General features: G+C 39.3%; 2 protein-coding genes across 4 annotated transcripts in view; one reads left to right on the forward strand and one right to left on the reverse strand.

Moving 5' to 3' along the window:
- LOC114243932 (N-acetylneuraminate lyase) overlaps positions 1-14,242 on the reverse strand; it is a 275,732-nt gene that overhangs the window by 93,845 nt on the left and 167,645 nt on the right. The window lies entirely within an intron of this gene.
- Positions 11,020-14,242, forward strand: part of Chbp (chlorophyllide A binding protein) — a 47,127-nt gene continuing 43,904 nt past the window's right edge. Inside the window, exon 1 of one of the 3 annotated variants that reach the window (XM_089738569.1) lies at positions 11,020-11,173. In XM_089738569.1, the coding sequence (XP_089594695.1) occupies positions 11,048-11,173 (126 nt within the window). In that variant the 5' untranslated portion in view covers positions 11,020-11,047. The remainder of the gene's footprint in view (positions 11,174-14,242) is intronic. The other 2 variants (XM_089738568.1, XM_028175645.2) reach the window with 2 other exon arrangements.

A 14,242-nucleotide genomic window follows, 5' to 3' on the forward strand; every position in this document is an offset into this window, starting at 1 on the left:
ATACTAACACTGCACACGCATCGAGGATCGATGGAAATACTGAACAAAATATTTACCACTTCGCTCTGATATTCTGGCCAGTATCAATAACAAAAAAATATATTCAATTAATTGTTAGTTCGGTTTGCTATTTAAGTGTGCATTTTACTTTAAGCCTACATTTTACTTTTAGTGCTCTAATCAAACTGATTAGTCTCCTATAATAAGATAGAAAGACGTCTTTCGGTAGCGTGGGTAGAACGCCCGCGAGGTCGACCGGCGACTTTTTGAAGGTCACGGGAAGCCGCAGAATGCATGCAAAGCGGGACCAGCCGTTGTGAAGAGGCTTAGGGAAGGTACATATCCAACAGTAGACCTCTGTGGGCGGAAAGATAAATTAAAACATGTGCTCGAGCGACAAGCAATTGTTTAACTTCATAGATAGTTTAACTTCATTTGTCACTGGTGGTAGGACCTCTTGTGAGTCTGCACGGGTAGGTACCACCACCCCGCCTATTTCTGCCGTGAAGCAGTAATGCGTTTCGGTTTGAAGGGTGGGGCAGCCGTTGTAACTATACTGAGACCTTAGAACTTATATCTCAAGGTGGGTGGCGCATTTACATTGTAGATGTCTATGGGCTCCAGTAACCACTTAACACCAGGTGGGCTGTGAGCTCGTCTACCCATCTAAGCAATAAAAAAAAATAGAACATATCATAGTCTCGTTTGAACGTATACCACAATCGCTCTGCATTTTTAACAGCAACGTATGAGTGTTTTAAATCCGAATCAGGATTACAGTATCGATGTTTTTCAAATATTGTTACGCACTGGGGTTCGGGATAAATAAAAATTCTACCGGAGTACAATTTAAAAACTGTATTCAACACTTAAAACACTCAATAAACATTTTAAAACTCTCAATTCGCTTCGTCCGCTTCGCTTCAGGTGATCCGTTCGCTGTCTCGCTTCGAGTAGTTCTGATTACTTACTAAATGCGTGCCATCCCTGCAACGCTTTTATGGTCGGCCCCTAGAATTATCGAGAATATTCCACTCATCTCTTGTACTGTTTTTCCGCTATCTGACAATTGATAGCGTTGTACTTCTCGAGCGTTCTAGATACTACTAGATCCTTCGATGTTCGTTCGACTATTCGGCGATAGATGGCGTTACTCTTACCGGCGTAACAATATGTTTCCTCCTCCTCCTCTCGTCGTTTTCCTCATTACTGAGGGTCGTGACTCCCCCGCTGATCGGTTTCTACCGTACGATTTTCCTCCATCTGCTGCGATCCTTAGCTTCATGAAGAGCATTGTGGATGTTGATGTTCAGAGATGATCATAAATAAAGAAATAATAAATATGCTTAAAGCCAGAAAAAAACGTAACCAGGCCAAAACATATTTGATACGAAAATTTACAGATAACATCTTACAGATAATTTTATTGAAAGCCTAGCAACACCGATAAAATGCTGTTTCTCTTTATGTATAACAGATATCTGTCTAGAGATTAAATTTTTTGGATACAAATCATATTCACGCTACAAACTTAAAGAAGAGTAAGGTAGAATAGAGTTTTATGCAAACCAAGATAATAGCAGATTTTTTTTTATGTTTGAGAATTTACTGGTGGCCTTTCCAGTTTTTTTTTGAGTTTACCAGGGCTGGTGGGCGAGCAAAGGCTCAGCCAGGAGGGGTGGGATTTGCTAACAGCTACCCGAGCACCTCCAAAGGAGACCTAGCAACTCATGAGTAGCTGTTTTGCTAATGAATCTACTACCAGATCGGAATCGCGACCCACTGAGAAGATCCGGCGAGAAACTCAGCGGGCTGATGCTTAGGTTAGGTTGCACGTCGAACTCTTTGCCGAGTTCGACGAGTACTGTTACCGGAGTCCCTACTCCTAAGTGTTAGAGCTATTGGTGTCTAATGCAAGGGTTATGGGATCTGATGGATCCGTAAGGACGTTTCTAGGGCGTCGACGGTGACTGGCTCCTGCGTGATCAGGATTCGGAGAGTAGTCAGCGACGGCAACGATAAGGTGATTATCATGACGCATAGCCTTATCGAAGTATCGTTCCGACGCTGACTTCATGTGTTTGTGGATTGATTCGAGGCCCAGGTCATCATGTAGGTCACCGTTCCTCACGAACCACGGAGCTCCGACAGCTATCCTGTAAAAGCGGGATTGTAGAGATTAGAGGGTGTCTATGTGTATGCGGGCCGCGTGAGCGAACACCACACTCGCGTAAGTCATGACGGGCCTTATGCAAGTTTCGTAAAGTGTCACCTTATTCCGAAGGGACATTTTACTCCGCTTACAGATCATGAGATAGAGTCTGCCGAGAATAAATGCGGCACGGTCGCGGACTGTTTTTATATGCGGGCGGAATGTCATGGATGCATCCAGGGTGACTCCCAGGTAATTGATCTTCCTGGACCAGGGTATGGGTTGGCTGAAGAGGATAATCGGAGGTGTGAGATTTCTCCTCCTAATGCGGGAGGAAATAAACGGTGAGCTTCCCCTTTGAAATAACACTGCTGTGCTTTTCGCTGGGTTGATGTCTATGCGCCATTTTCGGAATCTTTGTCCGAGGGTTAACGCTGCGCTCTGGAGTTTACCTTACTTACTACCAATTGAAAAGCTTTGCGGTTGGTTGAGTGATCAAAATATAACTTTTTTGCTTAGACGGGTGGGTGAGCTTACTACCCACTTGGTATTACGTTGAAAATGCATTAAAATAAAAACTAGAAAAATATAGACAAATAAAACAAAATCAGTATGATGGATAACCCTGTTGACTTTCTACCAATCTAGCTAAAAGCTTGTACAACATACTTTGACTTACTCGGTGGTGCAATAGTTAGTGCCTCTAACTGTTGCGCTGAGGGTCGTGGGTTCGATTCCCTCATGGAGCAAATATTCATTTAATAAACAGGTTTTCTTTTTCCTTTTCTGGGTGTTTATTATCATAAATAAGTGTTTATACATATTTAAACGTATAAAAATACTGTCAGTATCGGATACCCATAACACGGAGAATATTAATAACAAGTGCGCGACTAGTTCTCGGTTATTATTATTACAGACACACATAATATGATAGATTGTATTGATGAATTAAGATTGATTTTCTTTGGGAATCCCGGATGTACAGGATCGTTTGGAACCGTCTACGGAGGGAAATCAGCTCACTCGGTGCTCTGGGAAATTCTTTGAGATAATTCCGTCATCTCGTTATTACCATCGCATCGCCCGCATCCAATCTGACGAGTGGGGCAGCCGTTATAAAAAGCAACTGAGACTGACTTCGTGCCTAATGCTGGTGGTATCGCATGAGGTTTACAGGCTCGGGCCACCACTCCCACCTCGCGATACCGAATGAGCGGTGAGCTTATCTGACCATCAACAGCGATACTAATAAAAACATATCACACACGAAAGCCTGCTTCGAATGTAGAACAACAAACTTTTTACGATCATATCTTATTGATGTCTAAAAAAGAAACATTTCCATACATTATCGACAATATCAGTGTTTTTGAGATAAAAATACGAGATGACTAAACTAGAAACAATTTTATCATTTCGAATTAGACAATCTTATCGATTTGAACAAATCCTGTGGTTTTCTAGAGACATTGCTGCCCATCTGATTCACCCGCGTGATACAGCTCGCAGATAGCTGTATCGTCGCATCAGATGTGGTGTTTAGAATCCTTATGTATTTGACCTTGTGTGTTTGACCTTACGCGTTTCAAATTTGTTTGGTGCCTACTGTTCGATTTCATACTGGACGTCGTAATATGGGTAGACAGCCAACGAGGTGAACCGATGATCTGGTCAAAGTGGTTGATAGGGACTGGATGCGAAAGGCCAGAGACCGAAGAGAATGGTGTGCATTCGAAGAGACCTAAGACTCAGCATTGGGTCGACTTAGGTTGAAGGAGAAGACCTACTATGGGATTTTAAGACCGGTTTCCTAATTAATCGAATTTTAGGGTCACTTTTGGATGGCTACTCGAAATCCAGCTTCATCGAAAGACCTTATTTTTTCCCCCTAACTATGCTGATAGCCTTGAGAGGCTATTCAGGTTCTCCTTGACGTGTGGATCACGGGGCTCAAACCGGAATGTTGCTAACACTAGCAGTGCTTCGCAGAATCTACCCATCATACGGGACTTCTTGTCGAACCGCTCTTTTCGATATCGAGTCGAGGGAACCCGCTCCTCCCCACGACCTCTCAAAGCTGGAGTCCCGCAAGGCTCTGTCCTCTCACCCCTCCTATTTAGCTTATTCGTCAACGATATTCCCCGGTCGCCGCCGACCCATTTAGCTTTATTCGCCGACGACACGACTGTTTACTATTCTAGTAGAAATAAGTCCCTAATCGCGAAGAAGCTTCAGAGCGCAGCCCTAGCCCTAGGACAGTGGTTCCGAAAATGGCGCATAGACATCAACCCAGCGAAAAGTACTGCGGTGCTATTTCAGAGGGGAAGTTCCACACGGATTTCCTCCCGGATTAGGAGGAGGAATCTCACACCCCCGATTACTCTCTTTAGACAACCCATACCCTGGGCCAGGAAGGTCAAGTACCTGGGCGTTACCCTGGATGCATCGATGACATTCCGCCCGCATATAAAATCAGTCCGTGACCGTGCCGCGTTTATTCTCGGTAGACTCTACCCCATGATCTGTAAGCGGAGTAAAATGTCCCTTCGGAACAAGGTGACACTTTACAAAACTTGCATAAGGCCCGTCATGACTTACGCGAGTGTGGTGTTCGCTCACGCGGCCCGCACACACATAGACACCCTCCAATCCCTACAATCCCGCTTTTGCAGGTTAGCTGTCGGCGCTCCGTGGTTCGTGAGGAACGTTGACCTACACGACGACCTGGGCCTCGAATCAATTCGGAAATACATGAAGTCAGCGTCGGAACGATACTTCGATAAGGCTATGCGTCATGATAATCGCCTTATCGTTGCCGCCGCTGACTACTCTCCGAATCCTGATCATGCAGGAGCCAGTCACCGTCGACGCCCTAGACACGTCCTTACGGATCCATCAGATCCAATAACCTTTGCATTAGATGCCTTCAGCTCTAATACTAGGGGCAGGCTTAGGGACCCCGGTAACCGTACTCGTCGAACTCGACAAAGAGGTCGACGTGCAACCTAACCCATGCATCAGCCCGCTGAGTTTCTCGCCGGATCTTCTCAGCGGGTCGCGATTCCGATCCGGTAGTAGATTCATTCGCGAAACAATTGCTCTTGAGTTGTTAGGTCTCCTTCGGAGGCGCTCGGGCAGTTGTTAGCAAATCCCACCCCTCTTGGCTGAGCCTTTGCTCGCCCACCTGTCCTGGTGAAACTGGAAAGGCCTTCGGGCCACCAGTAAACTTTCAATCATAAAAAAAAAAAAAAAAAAAAAAAAAAAAAGAATCTACCACCGGATCGCAAACACGACCCACTGAGAAGATCCGGCGAGAAACTCAGTGGGCTGTGTCTGTGTGTTAAAAATACCTTCGACTATTGAAATAAAAACTACCTATGGTAAAAAAAAACAATTCACATTCATCGTGTAGAAGTTTCTAGAAACGTCGCGGTCGTACGAGTACACACAGCGGTATTACTCAATTGAATGCGCCGCCAAATTGTTGAATCACTCCCTTCCTTTAAACTTTCCACGGCCGCTTATTGCATTTATTAAAGAAGATTATTCACTTTTGTATGCGAATGTTAAAGTGGATGTGTGGTTTGACTAAAACGAACAAGACCGTGAATGGGTATCAGAGGAAGTTCAAATTAACTGTAGCGATAAAAATGAAGACTATTTATGTAGTCCTGGCATAGTTTTAGGACACCAACGATATTATGGTGGTACTTTCTGACCATTTTAATAGTTTGCGAAAACGATTCCAACTCAAACAAGGAGCGATAGATCATTCCCATCCACTCAATATTCTGGAAGAAGAGATAACGGATTTAAACTAAGTGAAATATATCAATCCCAAATAGGCCTTTACTTAATGCATTCTTAAATCGTCAAAACTTTACCTATTCGGAGAGCAACCCCAACACTCGAAAAAAGAACACGCGTTTCCTTGTATTCTGAATTTATGTATATAACGAGGAAAAATTATAAAAAATAATTAATGATATTCGATCACCTCTATCCTAATAGGATAAAGCAGAGAACCAGAATGCACGGCAGATCTCCATTAATATGAACTGACCAAGTCAAAGATGCAGCGAATTGTACCCGGCACATAAACATCAGGCCCGCAGCGGGAAGGAGTGGCTCCCGGTAGTAAAACTCGTCACTAAACTCATGAAAGTCATGACGATAAAAAAGAGCCTGTATATTTACCCCCAATTTAGGAAGAAAGAAAATATTGAGTATCATCATTCTCTCCTCTAATAACCCTTGGTCAACAACTTCTTTTTGAAGTGAAACTTCTTTAGACATGTTGAGACTCTCAATTTGTCGCAAGTTAATTTTACTCTCAACTTTAGAGTAAAATTAACTTAACTCGCGACAAATTCGTTACGGCTAAAGAGAAAAGATACAATTTAGGACAAGCGCGAATGAGAAAATAGGCAGAGCGTCTTGCGAACTTGGATTTAAGGACGAAAAATGATGAAAACCACAATACTACACACCGCAAATAAACTTTCACTTCTTTCAAGTGCACCAAGTTCCACGCCCACTATTTTTTTTAGTAGCTGTTAGTAGTCATTTCTTTTTTTCTTAAAAAAAAATTGTAGGAAAATAAGAGGTATTGAAATAAAAATATACTCACATACATCCGTATATCATAAAACTAAATAGTGGTGCGATAAAAAAAATTGTCATATGATAATATTCGCCTACCCTTATCTGTTGTTAACGATAATAATTTAGGAGCCATAACCGAACAGATGTTCGAAATTATATCCATAAATATAGGTACGTATAAAATAATAGTCGGTGAGTATATATGTGTTGTTTCCTATAGACTCCGAAACGGCGGGATCGATTTTGCTAATAGTTTCACAAAATCTTTAACAAATGGTTATAATATCACTACTTTAGTAGCGATCGGCCCAAAGTCAGATCAAAGATCGGTGAGCAATGCGGCCGCGTTTGACTAACTCTTTTTGAGCCTTGGTAAAGTCCGGAGAGTTAGCTTGTATGTTAAAATTACTATACCTAAAACTGAGACATCAACTTTGTTGTTTTTTTACTGTCTCAAGTTGGGTCGATGTATGTATTCTGATACCCAGTAACAATTTCAATCAAATCAGGTGGACTGTAAGCTCGTTCACTTGTATATAGAATTTAACAAATTCTGACGATGAATCATTTTGACAAATTACAGAGAATCACAATAGGCATTTGTGTTGCAGTTTAATGAAGCGATTAGGCCTCTTAGAGAGACGCAGTATCCAATAATAATATAATAGTAGATGACAACGTGGCTGTAAAATAACTAGATACGACCGACATTAACCATTTAGTGAATAGCGTAAATTTTGTTTTCAAAGCTCTAAGTTTCGTTTTCTGGATTTACCTTTTCTACTCTGCTAGTCAACAAAGGTTCTGAATTCTAAAAAATACATTTGGAGATGATTCGTTTAATCTTCTCAATTATGCAAGAAACAGAGAAAAGATGATACCTTAAATGAATCTAAACCTTCAAGTGTCAATAATTACGATCGAATTTCGACCAACGATAACACTAATGATCACAGATGGCTAGATGATTTCAAGCACTTTCTGAAGCCTTGTCATCCTAGCTCAAAACATAAGGTCGAAGGTTAAATTTATTACAAATACAGAATGCTTTATATATAACTAGCGACCGGCCCTCGCTTTGCTTCGGAAACTGTAATTTATTATTGATTTTTCCACTATTTAATGGATGTTATTATACATATAAACCTTCCTCTTCAATCACTCTATCTATTAAATAAAATTGCATCAAAATACGTTGCGTAGTTTTAAAGATTTAAGCATACATAGGGATATAGGGACAGAGAAAGCGACTTTGTTTTATACTATGTAGTGATGGATATTTTATCCTGCACAAGCGTACGTACATAAAGTAGGCACCACATCCAAGTACCTCGTGAACCATCCGAATTTGAAGTACAAATTCTCGGATCTATATATTTTTATTGAACATAATTATAATTTTTATGAAACTACCCCAAAACCTCAACGACTTTTTCCGTATCACGCAAATACACATCGCCGACGATAAACTCATTTAATGTTGTTTGCTAAAGTAGAATATTATCGTCTTACATCCAGCTAATTACAGATAGGTAATGATAAATCACCGCCTCGCTTCGTCACACATTCTTTGTTTTCGGCACCGTTCATGATTAATTTGGTACTTGCCGACGAGCGATTTTGCAGGGCTTCCCCTTCTCTGCCTACTTCTAAGGAAAATGTTTTCGAGGTTGAAAGATTCCGCGTTGCAGAGTAGGGTAGGCATTAATCAGTGTATTTTGAGATTTCAACCTCATATCTTGGGGTATTGGCGTTGTGGTGTAATGCCCGTGAACTGGACTACCTTGGTTTTTGGATTTTATTGATCATACGGACGACTACAGCTTTTTTTATTGCCTAGATTTTTGATGAACTCACGGCCTATCTGGTGTCCGGTACTTATTGGAACACATAAACACAATCTATAACGTAAATTCCGCCACCCAAGTTGATACATGATTTCTAATATCTCAGGTTTAACGGTACAACGGCTGCCCCATCTTTCAAACCGATTCAAGGCGTTACTGCTTTACAGCAGAAATAAGCAGGGCGGTGGTACCTACACGTGCTGACTCACAAAACGTCCTATCACCATTCAAACTATTTCTAATTAAAATCACAATCTAACTACTACTATCAATTAATACCACTTTTAATCATATCTAAATACGTTAATAATTAAATCTCATGATTGTACTCATGATGTACTTTTAATTATACCTGCGACTCGCGAAGGTTGAAGAAAATATTAAATAGCAACCAATCCACAATCTAGTGAAAGAAATCTATTGAAAAACAGAGGACCGAGATGAGATCCCACCTACACCAGAGGGTGTCGAGAAGGGATCAGAAAAGATGCTACGGCCATTGATTGCCTTGCCAAGAAATACGATGAACACGAAGTCAGCAATGGCTCAGCAATACCGTTATCAGTAAGCTTATGCAAAAAGATTCTGTGATTCACGCGATCAAACGCTTTGCTGAAATCGGCGTACACAGTATCAACAGTCGAGCACCTGTCGACCTCGACAGCAATGTTAATGAAAGATCTCAAGTTCGTTCGTTCACGTAGATCTAGACTTCGTGAAACCATGTTGATGAGAGTTAATTAGATTTTTGAAATGCCACGCTAAAGTCGGATGGAGAATTTGGTCAAAAATCTTTGCAAATTCAGCAAGAATATCTTACTCGGATCAAGTTTTTTTTAAACTTTAAGTACATCTGCGTCATTAAATTGGATAATCGACAAGTTATTATTTCATAATTTTGCAACATGAGGGGCTAGGAATGTAGAGCAGTATTATTGTATACAGCAGAAGCTACGAGCAAAGAGATTGCAAATATTTTTGCCGCTCGAGGCACTCTTGCCCTCCAGAGTCATCCGTGCAGGGAAGAGGCTTCTATCCCTTCTTTTGTTCTTGATAAAAGACCAAATCGCTTTTTGGCCAACTCGAAAGATAATTTACCCAAGGGGTTTTTATTAAATTTCTTAAGCTTTTTTCTATATTTCAGTTTTTCCTTAAGAAGTTTAATTAAGTCACAAAAAAACCATGAAGGGTCATTCTTGCTTCTTAATAAACGCTTTGGTACATGTTTCTCGATAACCATGCCAATATGTTTATAAAATACCAAAAGCATATAATCGACAGACGGACAAACTTCCAGTTCGTCATACCAATCGACGTTTATTTTAATAATCAGAGATTTATCTCTGATTACGTTGGTGTAATCTGCTTTATAAAAATAACGACGGTTATTGTTGTCCGGAATCAAATTATTGTTACCAATTTTTCTACCACAATCAGATATGCTGAAAACAAAAGGTGGGTGGTAACGGTCAACCTTCAATAGTGGATCGCTGCTTGTACATGAATTGATAATATTTGTTCTGTTACTGATGACCAAATCCAAGACCTTGGCGTCACTGTTGAGCGTGCGGTTATAATACTATAATTTATTCATCAAGCAAAAATCCAGAAGCATATTAGACAATAGGTCATTACTAGACTTACAGTTAAGAGACTGCATGTTATTAGTAAAATTTCAGGTTATGCAAGATTATATAAAGTCGCCGACAAATATGACGTTTTCAATTTTATTTTATTCCAAGACTCTATAGGAACTTTCCAAAAAGTCCTCAAGAGCATCCTGCCTAAGAAGTGAGCGGCATCATTGCGGTATGTTATTGTAGATTGCTTTCCTGATGATTTAAGTCTTTCGATACATGTTTTATTTTGTGTTAGCTCCTAATAAGCATTTTGTTGTAAGTGCCTTCGTGTTCTGTCTTTATTTTGCATAATCTTGCCTGTATAATCCATACATCCATAATCTTGTATAGAGCTGATATTTCGTTTCTTATACTTCTGGTTTTGTTCATAATCTTCTGTAATTCTTTTCTTCTAGTCATGAATTTTTCTGTGCTTAGCGATGCTTTTTTGGGCATGTCCGTATTGTGTTCGTTGTTTGTTTCATTGATTATTTTGTTGTATTGACTTTATACATTACCAACATCTTTCAGGTTCTGGACATTGGCGCGTAGCCCGTACGCGTAGGTAATCCCACCGGTTTGAGATTTAATCTGAATCTAAGTATTTCACTATCGCTTGCGCTCAGATGCAATAAAAAACAATTAAAACATTTTATCGAAAACAAAACGTAAGATTTAGCGACTAACGATTCTGAACGCCGCCGCGTTGAGATAATAAGGCGATTCGATAATAAAAAAGATATAAATTCGCTACACCATTAGGCGTAACGCTATTCACATATGTTGCTGTGCTGTGACTGTCACCGGAACATGATCTCAATATGATAAATTTAAATTTATTCTTATTTAGTATCCTAGGACTGTTTGGTGTTTGTGTCGGTCAATTCATACAAAATGGCCAGTGCGATCCGAACATAGCGACCGTACCGAATTTCCAAGTTCAACAAGTAAGTTTTTGAAAGTTATTTTAATTGTTTTTTCATTAGAGTACTCGTTTCGTTTTTGCTGTTTGAATTGAACATTTTTGTTTGGAATTGAATTACGTAAATTGAAATCCTAATATGACGGAAAGTTTCAATCTATACTAATATTATAAAGAGGAAAGATTTGTTTGTTTGTTTGTTTCGAATAGGCTCCGAAACTACTGGACCGATTTGAAAAAATCTTTTTCCATTAGAAGCCGACATTGTCCCTAATGAACATAGGCTACTTTTTTTATTTTTTATTTATTTATTTTTTTGGTTTCATGTGTGTTTTAATGTTTCCGAAGCGAAGCGAGGGCGGGTCGCTAGTTACCAATAATTCTATTACCTTTTTCTATAGGACAATTTTAATATTTATTGTTCAAACAAACATCTATATGTGTCATAGGTGGCTAATTTTATTATTGTCAAATGGAAGATCACACGGACATTAATAATACTTACGCTTTAAACAATTGATGGAGTTCTCTGTTAATCGCTATCGATCGAGTTATTTCCAATTTTTCATCACACAATGTTGAAATTTCAAAATGATCGCAAGAAAGATGCATTTATCAATAGAGTAATTTCATATATCTCAGTATGTATGATATACAGTGAGATCATCTTTTGATGGGGTCTGTTAGACTTCATATTGGTTTTGAGATGCTCTTAATCTAAGGACTTTGATGTTTTACCCATTGAATAGACGTATGGGTCGTAATTGACGAAAAAAGGGCTCTGAGAGTTGTTTGGAATGATATTCTGGCCCGCAAACAATCCTGACCCTACTAAGTTGTTGCATGAATTGTTATCATCATCACTCTGTGAATGATGTAGAGTAGAGTCTTCTTTGATGCTGTACGAAATGGCCAGTTGCTCCCTGTGTCAAGAATAATTACTAGTGGTTGGACCTCTTGTGAGTCCCCACGGGTAGGTACTACCACCCCGCCTATGTCTGCCGTGAAGTAAAGCGTTTCGGTTTGAAAGGTGAGGCAGCCATTGTAACTATACTGAAACCTTAGAACTTATATCTCAAGGTAGGTGGCGCATTTACGTTGTAGATGTCTATGGGCTCCAGTAACCACTTAACACCAGGTGGGCTATGAGCTCGTTCACCTATCTAAGCAATAATTTAAAAAAACCAGTAAAAACCGCTCAGCGTCTAAAATACGTAGATGGCTGCTTTCAATATAACTCAAAAGTTCTTCATTCAAAGCACCCAATTCTTTTAATAGTTTTACCTCGTAATATCTGATCTTTCCTGAAACACTGGTCACTGACCAGTAAAACTGAATGAACAGTTTTCTTTCCTTTGTTTGGTTTTTTGGGCTCAAATCTCATTCGCACTCTATTTTATATCTTAACAGAAGGTATTTTATAAGGTAATCAATTGACCGCTTAAGACTAATAAATTGAGTACGTATGACATTGACATTGACTTGAAAACGTATTTGTATGTATGTATATATGCGTTAGAACTAACTGGTGGACAAGGTACCGTAGCCGTCCGATATCTGAAATTAGAATATCATAAAAATTATAAGATTAAGATTATATTCTCTTAGAGAGATACACTCTCATCTTAGTCCCCAATCTTTATTTCTAGAAGTCGTGCCCAGCAGGAATTTTTATCCAATTTTGAATTAAAATCCCCAGTTGCTTCGAAATGCTATGAAGCGACTTTTAATATGATTCAAAGTTCGGATATACAAAGTTCGGATGTATTATGGATGAAAAAGTTATTTTACATTCGAGGTTTACCAAGAGGGTTGAAAATTATTAAATATTTAATCGCATCGTAAGTCCCGTTGTGCATTAGAATCGCCAAGATCATCCCAGTGTAAAGTTATTTCACTTAAATTCAGATACAGATTTAATTAAACAAATGAAGACCATAGAGGCACATTTAGGTTATTTTGCAACGCATTTGTGAACCTCTCTAACCAAGCTATTTGTCTTTCGGCTAATACCTTACGCTATCAAAATTACTTGACTCAAATAAATAATTACAGGAACAGATAAAATAGAAATAGATAACCAAATTACTTTATTCCGTGTTTTATTTAATCTTACAATCTTTTAAATTATTATCAAAGATTTAATTGGTAAAATTAATCTATTTAAGATAGCAGTTTTTTCGGAGACCTCAAAGTCGCATCCAGAATTGGAATGCTTTACAATGCTTTGTTTACGAATTATATTAACTACTTCAGATACAGAGCTACCCTGATTTATATATGGCACTAAAATAAAAAGGATCAATCGAACCACTTTTTATATTGACCAGAACGATAATTAAGACCAGAAAATTAGACAATGCCAATTACCAAATATTTGAATTATATTGTTAAAGTTCTTTAACAACCGTTTATCTAAAAGATTAGATTGTAGATAAGTGCAAATAACAATTTGAAGAGACAAGACCTTGACTCGGTAATACAGTTCGATAGTCACTTTATAACTTTACGATACTGACTAAATTCTTGGGAACTTTAGTATTTTGTACTTCTTAAATTGTTTTGTATTATTCTGGTAGCTAATTTACTATTATGCCTGGATTCGATTCGGAGCCTAATTTTGTAAATAATTAAGCACCACGTATGTAGCTTAGACGAAGAAGAGAAAAGTCGTGTAATAATCAAAATCATATGAAGAAAATACGTGCAGAGTCGCTATCATAACTATAAGCCTAAAACTACGAGCTTGGTGTTTTCTTTTTCGGGCACGGGGTCGAAGTTACTGCGACGTGTCAGCGCTTAGGAGACACGCGGGGTATGCGGGACTTGACGGTCTGCAGATGTTAGTAGCAGACCACGGGCCCAAGGATATTTTTAGGGACCTACCGCACCTATCGACTCCTCGTGCACTGTCTCACCCGACGTCCGATCTCCGCTCTTATATACGATTTACGTATTATGTCCTATATTTAGGCCCTTCCAAAAGATCATCAAAATAATAATTTTTGAGCTGTCCGCAACCAGCGGATCCCCGCGACTTCACTCTCACGACTAGAAAACTAGGTTTGCCAATCAAAAATTCAAGCATAAGCAT

The sequence above is a fragment of the Bombyx mandarina genome, chromosome 25, assembly GCF_030267445.1.
Source record: "Bombyx mandarina strain Sakado chromosome 25, ASM3026744v2".
NCBI classification, from domain to species: domain Eukaryota; kingdom Metazoa; phylum Arthropoda; class Insecta; order Lepidoptera; family Bombycidae; genus Bombyx; species Bombyx mandarina.